General features: G+C 29.2%; 1 protein-coding gene across 1 annotated transcript in view; it reads left to right on the forward strand.

The window, feature by feature from the left end:
* LOC129972330 (inactive dipeptidyl peptidase 10-like) overlaps nucleotides 1-18,578 on the forward strand; it is a 475,818-nt gene extending 457,240 nt beyond the window's left edge. Inside the window, exons 17-21 of the mRNA XM_056086431.1 lie at nucleotides 364-558; nucleotides 4,580-4,737; nucleotides 15,474-15,611; nucleotides 16,625-16,698; nucleotides 17,805-18,578. Coding sequence (XP_055942406.1) covers nucleotides 364-558; nucleotides 4,580-4,737; nucleotides 15,474-15,611; nucleotides 16,625-16,698; nucleotides 17,805-17,933 — 694 coding nt within the window. The 3' untranslated portion in view covers nucleotides 17,934-18,578. The remainder of the gene's footprint in view (nucleotides 1-363; nucleotides 559-4,579; nucleotides 4,738-15,473; nucleotides 15,612-16,624; nucleotides 16,699-17,804) is intronic.
* Nucleotides 18,579-20,316: the final 1,738 nt, after the last annotated feature.

Raw genomic sequence — 20,316 nt, forward strand, 5'->3', positions numbered from 1 at the left:
ACTGAATAGATTTTACTCAGAATTTGATAGAAATTTACTAATTCGGTGTAAAGACCATTCATCATATGTTTAAATCAAAGTGTTTTTGAGTTGTCCTTATCGCGGAGAGACATATTTTCCAAAAATGGGTTTTCGATTTCAGGTAGTCTGAAAAGTGAAGATTCCTCAAAAGTTCGAATGTTTTGATGATTACATTATTATATCTATACGAGAAAATAAAAAACAGACTCAATAGATTTTATCTTGCAATATTCTTTACCTAGTATTGAGAAAAACTTTTTTTTAATTACCGATATAGATAGTTAAAATTTTAATATTTATAGATGATAAGTAATGATAGCATTCCTTCTGAAATCCTTTCAGCTGCAGCAGCCCCGGTTATCAACTGGTGTCCGAGAAATTCCACATCCATTGGGGTAGTTACCTAGCCAGTCACAAGAATTACATCTACGCCCAAATTGATGGTCGAGGCAGCGGTTTTCAAGGAGATAAAAGAGTGCAAGAAGTCTTCAGGAAGCTAGGAAACATCGAAGTGGAGGATCAGTTGGTCGTTACAAGGTACCTCTTTGATATCTATAGTTTTCTTCCTAATGCATTATACAACAACAGTTTTCATTAAAGCCGCAAATTTTCAACGTGTCCCAAATTTGTTCAAAAATCTTGGCTACCAATTTTATAATAATAGAGATAAATGCGTATATGTTGTCTCTCTACTAGTCAGACCATCTGATCCATATCTACCGGATTTGGTACATTTATGTAACTTGGAGGGTAGGAATGTGCATATCTGAGCGATATTTTAAAAATAATTTAATTTAGTTGAAAATTAATCTGATTTTTGTGGTTTCTAATGATATAAATTAAGAGCTGTGTGAATTTTTACTGAATTTATGTAATTTTTAAAAAATATTTTTGCTTAATTATTAGTTTTTTAATTGGATTTTTGCTTTATTTTTAATTAAGGCAAAATAGATCACATTGTTGCAATGAAATTCAAATAGTTTTCAGAATTTCGTCAGATATTTTATCGTGTGATTTTCTTTCATTGTTGAAAGCTAAAGATGGATTCTTTTAAATATCTTTGTAGTTTACAAGATGAATAAAAAAAAGATAATGAAGTTATAATACCGCTGATTTCAGAATATACATGAACTGTACCTAAAAGCTCTGAGGAACTGGTCTCCATTAGAAAAGTTCATATAGAATTCAATGAATAGAATATATATAAGACTTAAAGTAACCCACCTTTAATGTCTGACAATATAATAGAATCAGGGATATGATGTTTTATCTAAACGCTTTTACTGAAATTGAATATAATCAATCTCTTCGGCAAACCATCTAATCGCCAAAGGCGACTTGTATAGTGTAACGCAAATACATATGTAGATATGTAAATTAGTTCTGTCATTTAGGTGTGACATCGAATAAATTTCCATTGTGCTTTTACTGATTATGCATTTACTGAACAAAGAGGCTGAAGATAGACAGAAATTCCACTCCTTTCCGAGTCTGTGTTTTAAATAGCACAGGATTGTTAAGTGGAAACGTAAAAAATGTTTTCATTCGAATAATTTTTTTTCTCTTTTGAATCAAAGTATTTAAAAGTTAAGAAAATTGCACTCAGAAAGTTAAGGAAAAATGTAGACAGCATCATAGCATAAGTAATGCATAAAATATTAGCATAGCATAGCATATAGAGGCAAAGCGCAATCTATCTGTCATATAGCTTAACATTTTGTGAAATGTCTATATTATGCTAGGGTCATAAAAAAAGAAAATTATGAGCTACTTTTCAATGCACATATAGTTGTATTTGTTTTTATATTCACAGTTTAAATGTGATAATATAAAATATGGCTTTTAATACATGCTAGATTTGTTAGCAGAATAACTCATAATAGATTAGAAATATACCATACAATATATGCAGGAATACACTTTCAAAACGAGGAAATTCTGATAAATTTGATTTATTGTAGTAGATTTTTAGAGCAAACTGCTGAAACGTTTAAATGAAATCATGTTAGAAGTGCAACAGTGCATGTCGTCCAAGTATGATTTCAATGATTTTGCATGAATATGTCTGACATTTGACATTACATTGACATTTGAAAAATATATTTCAGCTTTTAATTATTATAATATGAAAGGGAAAGACAATTGCCTAACAAAATTTTTTTCTTAAATTTCCACTTAAAAAATCAAAATTATTATAAACAAGGACTGTGAAAATTTGAAAGAAATTTTTAGGTCTAACCCAATGTTTTGTCAGACATAAATCAATTAATGCAAACAACACATTAGTATATATGTTAACTAAATTGAATAAATTAAACTAAAATTAACTAACTATTATAGATGCTATATCATTAAACAAATGAAATTAATCTTCTTGTAATAATACTGTGAAAGATTAACAATTCTAGTATAGATAGTACAATATTAAATAAACACTGCAAAATTTAAAAACTAATAAAAAACAGCAAAAAATACTCCAAAAGTACTCCAAAATATCATTCTAATTCATGAAACGTAATTATTTTATAAAAGCAATTATATCAAAAAAAATTTAACCCAACAAAGAAATTTTTTCTAATCGGAAAATGATCTCAGAATGCTCAAGAGCTTCAAATATCTGAAAAGATGCTGGACACTTTACGTACGTGATATGAACCTGAATTAGAAAATTTAATTTATTAAAAAATGGATTATTAAATTATATATTGTATTAAAATTATCTAAAAAATAAATTTATCAAGAAATAAACTTCCCAAAATATCTTCAGAATCATTATAAATCCCCCTTTATATATTTTCTTTCTGATCGTAATGAGGAAAATATATAAAAATCAGACATTGATGGCAAATCAACACAATCAAAATAAATCGATACCTTTTACAATTCTATGGCTCTATTCATTATTAAATTCAAACTTCTATATATTTTCTTTCATGAATTAAGTCTATTTCCAAAGTTCTTTGATCTATTAATTCAGTTTTTATTCTACAAAAGCACTTAAAAACAGCTGCTGTATATTTTTAGAAAGGTTTCCTTTTCTGTTTTTGTTTAAAGAGAAAAAAAAAATTAAGTATTTGAATTCGATTTTAAAAAGAGAGAGATTTTAAGATGCAAAAAGCAAATTAGCTCTGAAATACTTTGAAACATTTTCTTTATATCGGCTGACAAAGCATTCTGAAGAAATCGTTAAATTCCCACTTTCGACAGTCTCTTTAATCTCTGAAGGAAATTGGAATGCATCGAGTTGATAAAAAATAATACTTGACAGATTCTCACAAAGTATTTAAAATCTTTTAAATGGTGGCTATTTCTTGGAATTTGATTCTTCAGCTGAATTCGCTGCTGAGGTATTAGATTCTGGAACTTGAAGTGTGTCCATAATTTTAAAAAGTTATTAAAGTCATTTCAAAGTTATCATTTCTTTATTTAAATATCTTTATCTCTGCTTTCCTTTCCATATCGGCATTGTCATTCTATAAACAATGTATGATATCAATGTGTTCGAATCACGTGATGCCACATTTACGTTATTAACGTTATTTACTGTAAATGTCATTTAATCATACATTATTTTGCGCCTACAGTAACCTTGATTGTTTTCACCTCTTTTAGAAAAGCTGGAAATTTAATAGAGGTAATAATATAGTTACAGCTGATATAATACAGGTACTAGCTTGCAATGTCTATAGTTCTTCGATGTAATGCAATTCGATGCAGTACTTCGAACAACACGGCATTGACGAAATGCCTGCATTAGATACTTTGTATGGAATGAGCTATTGCTTTAATAATCTCACCTCGATATCAATATGAGATATAATTTTTTTCTCTCTGGGTTTGGAACGTGTTCTTCCAGGAATTGAGTTCTTCTAATTATGATTGATTCAGATAAAAAGAAACAATATCTTATCATTCGTTACTCATTTGTTCCAGATATTCCTATATCATGAGATCATTTCATCTGAAGCATCAGTAGAACAGGTACTAATTCACGTGTTCTACTAATTCTATATCGCTGAAGTTAATTGTATAGAAGAAATACTACATCGAAAGACTATAGACACTACATTTCCAACTGTTAGAATAATCGTAAAGATTATAGTCGCAAGGGCATGAAGAGTTGTTATAGACACTACAAACTAGTACTTCCTTTATTGTATCGTCTGCAATAATTTTGTTGCCATGATTGATTGAAATTCCCCATCCCTGTAAAATACGCAATGGAATCTAAAGATAAATTGAAGGGCTCATTTCATATTTTAATGAATGAATTTGATTTAATCAAAACATACAACATGTAAACAATAATTATTGTATTAGCAGTAGATAAACATGGATTATAAAAAAAATATAAAAGTAGATGCGAAATTAGGGTATTAAAAATCAAGTCAATTCTTGACTTCTTTTTTTTTTTCAGCACTGATCGTTTCTGAGGCCGCAAGCCACCACATCTACATACATTCTACCACATCTTTGCACATATGTTTCGCACGTATAAAAAAATTATTTCTTTTATGTATTTTTTTATGATATTGACTCATAATTAATTCATTTACAGCTATCTAGTTTCGACCAAGTCTTATATCGATAGTGAGAAAGTGGCTTTATGGGGATGGTCATATGGTGGCTACACTGCTGTCTCGGTTCTGGCAACAGAAAACGATGTATTCGCTTGTGGAATATCCGTAGCCCCTATTACTAATTGGTTATACTATGGTAAGTTATACTTATCAATTTCCTTTTTCAAATTCAAAATTCAAATACTTAATTAGAATTAGCAGTGAACGTTGTAGTATAGAAACTCATTTCTTTCTGTCTATAGAATTTGATTCAAAAATTGGATTGTGATTATTGTTTAGTATTTAATTCCTTAAGGGTATTCTTTAATTAAACTTTATATAGAGTATTAGCAGCTTGTAATAATTTGTATTAAACCAGCACGGTTGTAAATCATTTTATTATTTCCCCCAAAATGTCTCATTTTAAAAGTGAAAGTCAAAGAATTATAATATTACTATAAATTGCATACATAGCCAATAAGACGAATCAATCATATTATTTAAAAAAATTTAAATAACTAGTCGCCTACCGGGGGTATCTCTCACCCTCTATATTAATGACATTAAATTAGTAATGTCAACCAGCTTATATGAACTACATCTCATCACACCAAATGAAAGTATTGTTTTTAATAGTACTTACACAATATTATTGATCATTTTGTTTGGCTTTCAATTCAAACAAAATGGCAACATTAATTGGTGAAATCGGTCCATTTCTTTAGGTTGGAGGCTGTGTCATGTTTTTATTTTGCAATATCTCTTGAAAATGTTGAACAGAAGGAGACAGGTGAAAATTACGATACCGTATATAAAGATCATTATTTAATGATAAAAATAGGTGAAATCGATGCTATGATTAGGTCTAGAAGACTATAGTAGTTTTTATCCCCATAGAAAATGTACAATAAAAGAATGTTTTAGATATTTATCTGGAAACCTTAGAATTAGACGGCCACTGACGATATATTTAAGGGGTCATTAGTTTTCATGAAAAATAAAAAAAAAATGACGAAATCAGAAAATGATTGGAACTGTTAAGGCTGGTTCTCTTAATTTCTAATCATTTTAAATATATACATTACTCGGTAAAAATGGCATATGATTTTGAAAGTTTCTACAGGAATAAACATGAAAGTTCAGTTTACCGAAACTTTAATCGTAATTCTGTTCTAAATAGATTTTAAATTAATAGGAATTGAAGGAAATGAAATTGATATTGATAAAACAGTAATCTTTATAATTTTAAGAAGGCGCTTTTGTGTGTGTGTGTGTGTGTGTGTGTGTGTGTGTGTGTGTGTGTGTGTGTGTGTGTGTGTGTGTATGTATGTATTGTGAAATTGATATTGATAAAAACAGTAATCTTTATAATTTTAAGAAGGCGCTTTTGTGTGTTTCAATATTTTGAAAACTTGATAAAAATATAAATATTACAATAAAACCAAAGTTTATAAAGAAAGAATGGATTAGTTCAAAGTTAACATTAATTTTAATACATTTAAATTTTTAATTAATATTAAGTATTAGAAATATTGTACAAAAATGAAATAATATAATCGAAATGGTAAAATTTCCATTTTTAAGATGATTTAAAAATGTTTCTTTTGCAATGATTTTCCATTTAGATACTGCGGGGTAAAAAAGATAAAATTTAGGTTAATTTCGAACTAACTGAATATTTAATTAAATTTCGCATTTGAAAAGTTGACAGTATTCTTTCTTCATGTTCCTATATTATAAGTGATCGAAATTTAGTTGATTGAGACAAAGTTATTTAGGAGGAGATATGGAGCACAATATATATACAAACGTAGCCACATTAACATTTATTTATATTAAGACAGGATGGTTTTTGTTATAGTAGATCACAAGATTTCATTTATTATTTGGAAGGCCTTCGAAAATTCCTTTATATACAAATGCAACAACAGCAGTGAAAATAAATGAACAAATGTGCAATAATTTCTTCAGCCAGCAAGCTGACTTCCGCGTGAATCGTCTGTGATTCACATCTACTCTGTAATTAGATAACCCCTTTGGTATTTCAATTAAGAGATAGCAAAAAAGGTGACATCTAATTGGGTAGATGGTCCGAATCACGACCGTGAGTCGTGGCAGCAAACGTGTTAGAAATCAGAAAAAAGTTTCGCCCTTAATTGACGATCAAGAAAGGGAAAAGAAATTTGTCAGAAAGCTTTTCTTGTACAATAGGGACTTACTTAAACTAAATAGTATCAATTAGCGTAATCTTATCGGGGGCTATGCTTATTCTAAGAACAGACCTGCGGGAATGGGTCTCCTAGAAACTTTCTCGCTTTCTCTCTAATAAATATATTCTTCTTCTCATCCTTGCATGAAATTGCGGATCTTTGGCAAAATTGAGAATACCATGAGTGTTCAGATTTTTTATTTTAAATGTTTTGCATATAAGAGTTGTGTGCTACTTAATATAGTTAAGAAAATCGGTGTTTTTTATATTATAAACCGCGTACTATGGCGAATAACGGTCGTAAAAAAAGTCTTAACGTGAGGTTAATTTCCTTTTTTGACAATTTGTATTTTTTCTGGTGAATGATAATTATGAAAAGTTTTATTAAAGTATGATTAATTTTTTAAACTTATATTTTTTTATATTATTAACCGCGTACCAGTGGTACAGGTCTATATTTTTGATGTTAAATCTTTGAGCCAGATTTTATAAAACCCTTTTTATTTGGTAGTTATCGGACAGCTGTTGAGAACGCTTTCCTCTTATAGGATTTCGCTCAAAATTTGACAAGAGTTTACAAATTTATTGTAGAAACCGCGTACCAAATTTCATCCACGTAGTTCAAAGTGTTTTTTAGATAATTTTGTTCACAGGCAGACAAAATTCCAGCAATGCGTTTTTCAGTCTTTGGAAGGTCTGAAATGTGAAGATTCATTATAGTCACAATGGCGAATTTTCTAACCATTACAATACTTTTACTTGTGATCGAAAAGGCGTAAAAAAACTAAGTTTTAATTAAAATTGGTAAAATCTATGCATTATCTGAACGATAAATTTACTTGTCAACATAAAAAAGGAAATAAATGCCAAATGTCGTAAAACTTCATTAACAACAATCATTCATGCAGCTCACCGATACAGAAGGCAATCGAATATTTTAACACTATTTGTCACGTCTAATTTTATTTTAAACAGCGATACAAAATAATTATAAAAAATTAAAATGAAATCTGCGATTGCAAATTTCAAGTTATCATGTGAGAACATTATTATTTTTGAGTCATTATTTGTCTGTATATATATAATTTTTTTTAAACTTTCATTTTCAATTTTTCGAGCTGGCAAACAAAGTTTTGGAGCTCGACCGATTTTGAGATGAAATAACAGCTATGATGTCATAGTTCTACGTCAACCTTTTAAAAACGCATCTGCTGTCAACGAAACATACGTAATAATAAAGCAATACCGGTAAAAGCAGGTCTACCTTTTAAAAACGCATCTGCTTTCAAAGAAGCATACATAATAATAATGCAATACGGGTCATCTTTAATCCTTCGCGATTAAAAGATGATGATGAAAATTGCTGTTTCTGCTTTATTCGTTGCCAACGCGATTTCGAGCTTCAAAACCTTCTAACCAAAACAGCATCATGTTCTCACATGATAAAAGCAAAGAAACCGTATGTTGTTGTCTCTCAAAATCTTTCTCGCATACTCTAATTTAGCATTTTCACTGAATCTTTCATGTCATCCCTGGCTAGTTTGTTGGCGATTCATCGCTGACATGTGATTGTGTGTTGACACTCTAAGGTACAGATTGATTGACCTGAAGCTATGAGATTCAGTATAGATATACTTTGGAGTGTGGGAATGTGCACTTATTTTGAAATTATGTTCAGAATTCATTTAAAAATAACCAAGATTTTCCCGCTTTTCGCGATAATTTCGAAAGATATTGCGACACAAAGTTAATTGTTGTGCCATTTAAAAAAATTTTTTAATTCTTTTTAATGATTCTAATTTAGTTGTTTTGGAGATTTTATTTCCTGAAATTAAGTAATTTTTTTTAAATATTTGTATATAATTTTCAATAATATATTTATTATTGTATTGAAAGTCTAGCCGTTTTCATTATTCCTTCACATATCTTATCGCGTGATTTTCTTCCTGTAGTAAAAGCTAAAGGAGAAAAATACCTCAGTTACCTAAGTTTTTATTTAGTTTTTCAGTAGTTAGGATGATTTATGTACACAATGAACAGAAAAGGTTTAAGAATGTTTAAATAAAATGGCTTTGTTATCAGTGGCAATTTAGTATTCAAAAATTATTTTTTGACGGAATCGGGAAGTTGTGTATAAGATAATGAATGAAAAATATTCCTGGAGAACCAATGGGTCAATGGATGTTGATAAATTTGCAGTACAATGCGATTTTACCTTTAAAAGTATTCATACAATGCGTGGCTTTTTAACTGAGACTCTACTGAATTTGAGCTATCTTTTGTAACTTCTGCATCATTATAATGATTAATGTTTTATTATCCCTGATTTTTGCCTTAGTAAAGCATATAACCATCAGCAATATTTGCCTTTATAAATGTTATTCAATGAATCACTTCTCCACCAGACTGGATTATAAACAAGGATAGCAAGCAGACTTTCATTGAATGAAGTTGAAAAATCATACCTTGAATAGAAAATTTCTCTCTATAGAAAATCTGGCAGAATGGGGAATTTGTCTGCAAATGAGTCTATTTGCTATACAACGCGATTTTCTGTAAAGAACATTCATAAAAGCTCGACTTTTTTACCGCGTGGTGCGAGGGTCTATTGAATTCTTTCTGCCTTTTGTTACCTCCATAATCTGCTGCACTGTTTTATTCAAATTACAAATGAAGAGAAATACTACACATTTTCCCTTTTCGGGACCGTAATAGTGTGGATGATGGACTACATGTTCGTACATCCCCATTTATGGACATTAACAATCCTGGGTTAACAGTCGAGTTTGTACATGACAAAGCTACGCTATCTGCATTTCCATTTAATTATCACATAGCGCATTGTACCTAATATAATCCCGATATGCAACAATTGTCAACAGAACGCACAAAGCGACCGTCGCTTTCAGTAATCAGATGGCAAACTCATCATGACTTCGCTACCAGATAGGGTTCATGCAGATGATAGTAAATAAATAATGTCATCTGTGCAACTAAACGTGACTGAAACCCAACGTTTGACGCTTGGAAATGGAATAGTACAGAAATTTATGTAAATTCGATTTGTGTTATCAGTTAAAAATCCATATGAGAAAAGTCTGAAATTCCTATTATATTTTTTTACATAAAATATTAAAAGAATAGTGATATTTCTTCATCATCCGATTGTTGATATGATTTTATTGTGATTAGAAATCCAAGAATCAACCAAAATATAAAAATCATTGTAGTGGTTTCATTTAAATATTTTTCAATGATTAAAGCTAAAGTTTTTAAAAATGCCCTTCTTTACTTTCTCATCTGCGATGCATACAAAGAGAAAGCATTGCAATTGATTTTGACAAAACTTTATGATTTAGATCCCCCCCAGGGTTTGAAAACATATTTTTAGAATTAGATCTGTCTGAGAACACGATAACTCTAAAATGCTTTTAGCTAGATGTGTGAAATTTAGTATATGACTTTACAACAAATTTGTAGATTTCTATCGAATTTTGCACAAAATTCATTCACAAGAAGTCTGTCTATAAGCTATTCAAACACAAGTTAACAAAATAACTTCAAAATGGAAAGAACTAGATAGACCAAAATTGATGCATAGATTTTGGATCTAAAGTGTAGATCTATGTCAAATTTGGTGCTAAATCCATCACCGGGTTGACTGTTAGTCAGCCTGTCCTTTTACATACATGTAAACGCGAAGGGCCGGGATAGCCTGGTTGGTAGAGCGTTGGATTCGCGTCCCTTGGGTTGCGAGTTCGAACCTCTCCGGCCGAAGACTTCTCGTGTGTGTGACGACTGACGCACGTATAAATCTGTCGTGGTCACAAAGTCCTCTATGTCGAGAGTAATACCACTGGGGGTACTGGATCAGGGGCGATCGTTCTTTGATTACGGGTCTAAATTACGATCTGTGGATGAGTGAATGAAATGCCTGAATGAAGTCCTCGCCGTAAAAAGGGTTGTGACGTATGTATAGCTGTCTTGGCACAAGATGGCGCTACTGAAAAAACAAGAGACGCACCCTTGGCTTAAAATCACTCACTTCTAAAGTCAGTGGGCTTGTCTTTGACAAGTGCCATTAGAAACAACAACAACAATGTAAACGCGATAATTAAAACAAAGATTTAAATACGTAAAATTTGGTGTGCCACTTAGTAATTATAATTATATTTTGTGTCAGGTTTTTAACTAAACAGAAAAAAAAACTGTCTAAAATATGCTTTCAGTTTCCTAGTACTTATGTATTTAACCACATCCCAGCGATTAATTGCCAAAGCTCGCTTTCTGATAGACTTTTTCGTAACTATTATTCGCTACTGGCATACAATTAAAAATTCAGAAGTATATTTATTAGGAACTATACAAGAAAGTTTTTAGGAGATCACTCCCATTAGTTTGCTTTTCTAAGAAGTAAAATTAATTTTTTTTATCAGAAATTCTGGGGTCAAAGCAGGTACGTAAAAGAATGAGTCGTAGATCGAAATACTATAATAATTAAATTTGAATTCGCATATATTGAAAGAAGTTTTTATGAAATATATTGAAAGTGCATTTATAATATAAAGAGGGATCTCAAAACCCTACACTAAGTGCTAGTAGCTGTTAGCATGATAAAAATGTTGATGATAATAAAAACAAAATTTTAGTCATTTCATAGCTCTATTCTTCGGTATTTTTCTATCATTGAATAAGTGGCATAACTCATTGTGCATTAAATTTTAATTTTTATTGAAATTGGAGTTTATAGAAAGGAGGTTCGTTGCTTTTTTTGATTTTACGAAATGAAATCAACCATTACTGTTCAAGGCAAGTTTAGAGGTTTTTATGGATAATTGCCGCACCATATCATAATAATCAAATATTAAAGACTTGGACAACTAGTGATGTATCTAATGCTAAATAACAAATATTGGACAACCTATTATAATAACTAGAATAGCACCTTAACATTTTTGAACCACAAAGGAAGCGCAAAATGAGATTTGCTAAGCTGATTGCAAATTTTTAATTAAATTTATAATTAGACCAATTTACAAAAAAAGTGTTTAAATAGTTATAGCGCATTATTTTTTTTTCTAATTAAGGCAAGACTTTTTGCTCGCCCCTTAATGAATCTTCTGGATTATCTTTCTTATATTCATAGCGGCTCAATTTTTTTTAGAATTTCTAGACTCTCGCTTTTTTACAATTTCTTTTCCATATCTTTTAACCTCTTAACTGTTTTGCCCGATTGCTGTACGTGCATCGATTTATCAAATTTTGATAGCTGTCAGCAAAAAATAAACAATTCATAACGATTATAATTCAATATTAAAGTTACTTCGAATACAGAGATAAGTCAAGTATTCAATGGATTTTCATTTGAATCAAAATAACAAAATATTCCCGAAATAAAAGGTGTCATCTTTTTAGATAGTAAAGAAAATACAACAGTTAAGTGGTTAATCATTTTTTTCCTACTTTCCCAGGAAAGCTTTTTTTTATTAATAAGAACATGTTTTAAAAAATATTTTTGTTTGTTTTCCGATTTTGTCGTTAATATATAATAGCTGTAATACTTAAATATAATTGAATATATTATGACTATTCTATATATTTAAAATAATTATGGGAAAAAAACAATATCTCAGCCCCAAACATGGATAGGATTTCATTTATTTTCATTTCCTTTGAAAGCTGATGACTTTTGGATAAGTCATCAATGGCCTCGTATTCCCACCTCCACCCCATTTTCGACAGAAATTTCAAAGACACTACTTCTCTATACATTCTCCATGAGGTGAAAATAAACCACGCGAAATCTCCCCAGCCACTGGACCAATTTCTACAATTTTTATTTGATTTGAATCTTCATGAAACTCATATCATAAGTAATCGCATATTCCCTTTCGACCTTCATTTAATAGAGTTATCGCGAACTGAAATCTTGAAACAGTCTCCAGCTTCAACAAATGGACTGACTTCGCCAATTAAATTTATTACTTTGAATATATAATTAACCAATCAGCATCTTCTATATATATTATGCAAATTAAATTTTAAATTATACTTTCGTATGGTGCAACAAATTCTAGTTCATCAAAGTTGCTAGTCAATTATCATAGGTAAACAGATGGTTGCTGAAAAAGATTAGAATTCTTTAATATCCAGCTAATGTTTAAGTTTTTGTAGTTCAGTTTTCTTATAATGTTATTTCCAGGATCTCACACTTTTGACTATTTCATCTTCAAATCCATATTTTTGGAACAATTTTTGACTGATAAAAATACGTTTTTTAAAATGCGTTTTTTGTTATTTTATGTTAATATATTCCCTTAAGATATATTATATAATAGTTACAATGCATAATATATTATGAATAATCTAATTTATAAATATTACGAATTGTGTTACCTTCTCTTTTCCATTTGACTGTCAAGTGTTACTTTTCATATGGAACCAAAATTTAATTGATAGGTAATTAATTTCTAAAAAGTAATAAATAATATCTTTTAAAAATTCACCTCTTCAAAATTTCAGCATCCTAATACATTAGAAAGTGAATGGTAAATAAAATACAAAATCCTATCTTTACAAACAAGAGATTTAATAAAATGATGCGCAAAACTAAGTTATTTTCTTAAAAATTTTCGCTGAATCTTATATCGTCAAAAGAATTATGTAGCCCTTGAAAAATGTCACAACCACATTTATAGACACGAGCTTCTTCTTGCAGTAAATAAGTTTCTCCTATTAAAATTTAAAGAAGATTTTGACATCTGCTTTAATCCCTGTGGCAATTAGAACAATTAAACAAGGTGGTTTCGAACGAATTTTGACATGTTTACCTCATATTCTACAGCTGAAAGCAATATCATTTCAAAAGAATGCTGACAGTACGACGTTTCTCTGTATAGGTGAGATTTAACAATCGTCTCATGACATTTCAAACTTTAAATTAGAATACTACGCTTTGAACTTGTTTTGTGATCTTTTTACTAAGAAATGAGAGCATTCTTTTCGAGCAAATTATTCTTCAGAAATATTTAAAAATGATCTTCTATTTCCTATGACAGAAATTAGTTGTTTTTTAAAACATTATCTTTTAACTCTAAAATGTCATCTAAGCGGTTTCAAATATAAGGGCGGTTTATGAAAATGCGCTGAGGAATTGCAGCATCTCCAATTCTTTTTATTTATTTTTTTATTAAGAAATATTGTTGAAACTAAATTTAATGAAAACTTTTTACCAAAATGCAGAAAGTAAAATTTCTTTTAATAATATCTATAATTTCTCAGAATATTTCAATCGACAAAAAATAATTCTATTAAAAATTTTATTTTAAAATATATGGAATGTTTGTTTGACATAATTTTTTTTCGGAATGATTAATTTCGTGCTATGTGTTTTTTATTATATTTCTTTATTCTAAAATTCATTTTTTCTAATTCTCAGGTAAATACGGCTTAAAATTATAAGAACAACTCTGCTGAATCACGCAAAACTGGCATTTCATATATTCCGAATAGTTTTTTTTTTATCTTTGTTAAACAATCAGTTTGTACAATGTTTACAAAAATTCAGAACACCGCAGTACATTTACCATGAAACATTCCTTAGTATGCTGTGTATTTATCATAAGATCATGCTATTTTTCGATTTCAGATATTCAGAATCAGGCGCAATTAGCTACCGTGTGGTCACGTATAATTAAAAAAACATCTATATTCATATAATGAATCAGATATTATTGATTGGATTAAATTTAGTACTACATGAATTTTAAGGTCACATGACTAAAAATACGCATGATTAAAAATACGCATTTCTTCCTACAAAATGTTTGATTGATTCCAAAACAAAATCAGCACACCTTTTTCACATACATGAGGGGAACACAAATGTAATTCATTGGAAAGACAAATAAAAATAATAAAAATTAGGATTTCGAGCGTATCTTAGAATAGCTGTTTATATCCCTAAATTGTATTGATTAGAATTTTTTTTTTTAATCTACAAATTTGAAAATTGGAAACTGGACTTTCAAAAATATTCTCTTATTGCCCAATATTATGAGAAACTTTATTGCGTCTTTAGAAGGTTCGACATATGACTTCCTATTTCTGAAAGTGATATTAATGATCCGTGGTGTATTAAAAGTAACATCTTAACGTAATGATGTTTAAAAAAAGTTCTCATGAAAACTACAACCTCTAGTCCGGAATACATTAGTATAATAATCAACTAAATTTGTTTCGTCTATCTTGTCTTTGTCTACCTTGATTGCATCAGCCATTGCTTTCCGCAATAATTTTATTATTTTTTCGAATTAAAATCCAAAATAAACACCAAAATTTACTTTAAATTAATGTAATGCCAATGCCAAACTCCATTAAGTATATTCTAATTGCAATCTAGTAAGAATGTTTTCATTAATATTAAAATAAGCAAAACAATTATTTCAAAATATTTCATATTTTTTTAGATCTTACAAAACATTTTAACGTGTTTTTTTAAAAAAAAGTGTGACATAAATATCTATTCCCTTTTTCTATCTTTTTTTTTCAATTTAATTATTAACATTTTAAAAATCTAAGAAATATATGCTTGATCATTTACAAAAAACAGGCAAAATATCTAATATTTTAGTCATTTTTAAGAAGTGGAATTCTAAAAATATTAAATTCTTATCCCTTTACAGATTCCGTGTATTCTGAACGATACATGCAAAGCCCAAAACCAGAAGACAATTATATTGGCTACGAAAAATCTGACGTTTCCATCCGAGCTGAGCACGTGAGAGGAAAAAAGTTCCTTCTTATCCATGGAACTGCAGACGGTAAACATTCCATAATGTTAAAATTATCCGTGGATTTTTGTAGCTCTCTTTTCTCCTCATGCAGATCATATGAAAGGGTGAATGCATAAATAAAAATTTGCAGATTTGAACTATTTTTCTGAAGTATCTTAGTTTTAGACTTCACTCGACTATTTTTATATTATTTTTAAATGTTCACTGTTAATTATAGCAACTATAACACTCGGGAAAAAGATACATCTAATATCACCAGAATTCGCTTGTGTATATTAAAACTAAAACAATGAAAATTATTGTTGGAAATATGCTTTAAAATATTTTTTAAATTCTATGAAAACCGGAAGATAAATTAACGGAAATACTTCTTATATCATTGAATGCTTATGTTTTAAATTTTATAAAAATATACGAATAGTTTTATTGCGATAATGTACTTTAAAATTATTTTTAAAAATCTTAAAATTGATACATTTTTAATTAATAATACAATTATAATTTTAAAACCTGTTCTTAATGAGTTAGAAACGAAGGAATTTTTATGAAATGCGTATAATATTTTTACAAGATTATCAAAAATAGAAAGAAATATTTTAATATTAAATCATGAAAATTTTGTTAATTAAAAAGTAATCAAAAATTACGAATTTTTAAATAATATAAAAGTGATTATCGTGCAATAAGATGTTATGAAATTAGTGATGAAAATTTTAATATTGTGGTTAAATTTTAATTAAAAAATGCATTTAAAATTTGAAAACTCTTTTCATAAAGAACGCATACTAGTCAAAAAAAACTCTGACAAATATGTTAACTCTAGATCCAACGGTATGCTATGTACAGCATTTTGAATTATTATTCATAATGCAATTTGCAGATAATATTCACTCTACAAACGTTAAGTTGCCAAAACTTAAGAATAATGGAGAATCGGTTAAAAATGCAAACATTTTCGTATTTAGTTAATCTAATTAAATAATTTATCCTTTTTTCTTTAAAAAAAGTAAACTGCAAATCCTACTGTTTTTTTATTTCAGACGATGTTCATCTACAGCACTCCATGATGCTTATCAAAGCCCTTACGAATGCAGGTGTATTATTTAGAACACAAGTAAGTAAATTTTAAAATATATATATTAATGACTCACAAATAAACCATCGTTAGCATTTTTTGTTGTATGAAGCGCGCCCCTGAAAAATGGATATGCAACATTAAAATCTAATCTATTCTAGAAATATTATTCAGTATTAAAAATTCTCAGAATTCCATTTTTACTTTTTCATATACAAAATATATAGAGGAATTATTGTAATAATAAAAAAACCTTGAACTTGTGATTTTAACAAGTTTTCACGTTGGAAAACTCCCCGAATTTGAAAAACAAATGTTTGGAATTAATTCTGTCTGTGAAGATAACTCGAAAACATGTTGAGTCAGACAGTTGAAATTGGATATATAGTCTTTATATCAAATTTGTATATTTCAATTGAATTTTGTGCAAACTCTATTTAGAGGAAGTCTATCTTTCCGGCTGTCCAAATATAAGTTAATACTATAACTATAAAGCGAAGTAGTCTCTTTAGACTAAAAAAAGCCTGTAAAGCCCTTGGCTGTGTAGACTAAAGAATTCTTGCACACACAAGAGTTTATTTTCACATTTAAGACGAGGGCAGCACATAAACAAAAAAGATAGAAAAATATGTTTGCAGCCCAGTGCAGATATGAATGCAGATTTTTTTTTTCGAACAACGTTGCCATTCATAAAGAGAAAAATTCAATGGTACTAGAGATAAAACTGGATGCAACATTCAATAGTATAATATAAAAATAAAAACTACATTGAGACAATACATAAAATAAAAGTAAATATTATAAAAAGACAAACTGCAACAAGACTATGTGTGAAGAACACATTGTCAACATCTGTCAAGAGTGCAAAAGCTAATTTTTAGCAATCTTTTTTTTTTTTTTTAGTTCAGATTTTATTATACGTCTCTTGTTTTTAAATCAATGAAGGAAATATAAAAATATAATGGCTTTTGTTTAATAGTCTATAAGTTGAAAAGTTACAGCGTAACACTGATTAAAATTTATTTATTTATTTATTTGAAATTAATGAACATAGGTTCTAAAGTGAGGTACAGAGGGCAGGAATTCAATTTTGGATAGTACTGTCGAATTCTATTGGTATTAATTTATCACTTTTATTTTTCCAGATATATCCCGACGAGAAACATGCGCTCGTCAACGTTAAAATGCACTTATACCAAACAATGGAAGACTTCCTGGAGTACACATGCTTCAAGTCCCCAGAGAGGCCTATGGATATGCACAACGGTAGATAGTTCTAGGCAGCGATTGCCGAAGATTCATTAAGCTTCTGTTGCTTCCTGTGGGGGAAGCACTCGTGATTTCTCTGGACTACTTTACCCCTCCTACCCCCAAAAAAACTTTCATATGATGCAGTCTGTTTCAAACGACTCAAGTGATGATGACAATGTGATGCCAAGAAAGACAAGATATATGGTTGTACCTTTACCGGGTCAGAAAATTTTTGATAGGACCTAAATTGTTTTCTCATCCCAAAATAATCAATCACAAGAAATCGTTTACATCCTCATGTTAATTGAATCATGTGCTTCATTTTTGTGATATTTATTTCTCAAAGTAAGTTTTATTTTCCTGGCTTTCTAAGAGACAGAAAGTAAGCGCTTTTAAATGTTGGCCAGAATAAGTATTTATAAAGGCGTAAATATTTATAAATATTATACTGGCCTTTAAATATTGAAAGGCGCGTCTTGGCTGTGTACCAGAAGAAGTGAAAATTGCAAAACTAATGGATTTGCTATTGAAGATGACGAGAATAAAACTGGTGAACTGAATATATTTTAATTATTTATTTAGATTTGCTGGACTAAAAACAATAATTGCAGGCGAAGAAAAAAAAAATTATCAAAACTTAAATATTATTCCATTTACCTGTTCTTCTTAAATATGGAAGGCTTCTTGCAATACTAATTTACTTAGCGCATTTTTTATTGTTAGTTCAACTGTAAATTTTAAAGATTTCTTTCTATCATAAAAATAATTTTAATTTGCCTCCTGATTAGAAAATATCTTAATACAGCATCCAGAGCTTTTTATATAGGTCTGATCTTTTAGATTCAAATAAATACAAAAAAGAATTGATAGTTCATAGCACAAAACTATTAGACTGCATTGTATTAAAAAAATTCAAATATTTTAAACTTTCTGCCATATTGACCTCTTTACAATTTAAGTGTAAAATGAAGAAATGTGTTTTTGAAATGTGCGATTATTATTGCTTGTCTATTCCAAGCAGTGAAATTTGTCAATTTATTTAGTACTTATTATACCCAAATTCCAATTGGCACGGTTTAGCTTTTTATGGCATTGAGTAAGCAGAGGCTTGATTTGAAATTCTAAATATATCATTAGAAAATTACTTAAGAACGTATTAATAAATAAATATAATTCAAAAAACTGATAAGCATAAAAAAGATTGCAGTTGTAAACATATAAGAAATTTACTGTTTCATTTTTTTTCTAAAAGGATAGCATCGTTAATTATCATGGTTTACTTGGAGATAAAAATATAAATAGTTCCTTAATTTTTTTTTCTTTAAATGAAACCATTTATCAGTCAACTTTTATTTTTTGATAATTAACCTTTACTTTTTTTGAATAAAAGTTTGTTCCTTATGTTTGATAAAAGGGAGAAGTTATGTTAATACGATTTCACTTCACCAGTATATTTTAATTATTTGAACTCAGATTAAAGAACTGGCAATTATGAAAGAAAATTCAAGGAAAGCCAAACAATATGCCGTGCTTAACTATCGGAAAAACGCAAGAATAAAACTCAATATGGCTAGTTGCAGGATACATTTAATACTTTCTTTTAAATCGTGTTTACAACTAAACAGTCATTGGGTGCAATAAAAAATTATGTCACAATCAATCCTATCAATAAGCTACAACTACACACTAGCTTCAGAATAAATATTCGAGTGTCTTTCCATGTGCCTATCGATTGTCCCATTGTAAAAGCGACTTAAAGGAAAATTCACAAAATGAAGCACATGATATTTTCAAAAATCTCGACACTTAAGTACTGTGTACTACATTTGGTCTTACAGACCATTTCCACCATTATTTGCTTGAAGAATTTTTACAGCTATAGTACTTAAAAGTTAAATTTATTCTTGAAAGTATGATCACTTATTAACGATTATTTTGTACGCTCACTTAAGAAATGATTTCATTTTCACTCAAATTTCAGCTACGGAATTAGTATCTCAGTAATATCTTTGCTCTATGATATTTTACGGCTTGTTTCTAGAAACAGCTTGTGAAACCATGATAATTGTAGAAAAAAGCATTTAAATTAATCAAATTATTCAGAAGGATTTTGGCACGATTTTTGGTATAGAACAAACATTTTCAGCTGAACTACCTAATTTTAATCTCAATAAATGATATCACATTTTTTTAGCAAGTAATCTAATATAGAAAAACATTAAACTGATAAAATTATTCAGATTGTATCAGACGTAAAAATATTACATTTCAAATCACTTTAATTCTGTGTTATCCAATTCTATCTTTGGGTTGAAATCTATTTTAAGGTATCAATTCACATCGCCAAAAATGCTAAATCAACAAATTAGTAGGTATATAATTCATCAAGGCAAAGCATAAGATAAA

The sequence above is a fragment of the Argiope bruennichi genome, chromosome 6 (genome assembly GCF_947563725.1).
Source record: "Argiope bruennichi chromosome 6, qqArgBrue1.1, whole genome shotgun sequence".
NCBI classification, from domain to species: domain Eukaryota; kingdom Metazoa; phylum Arthropoda; class Arachnida; order Araneae; family Araneidae; genus Argiope; species Argiope bruennichi.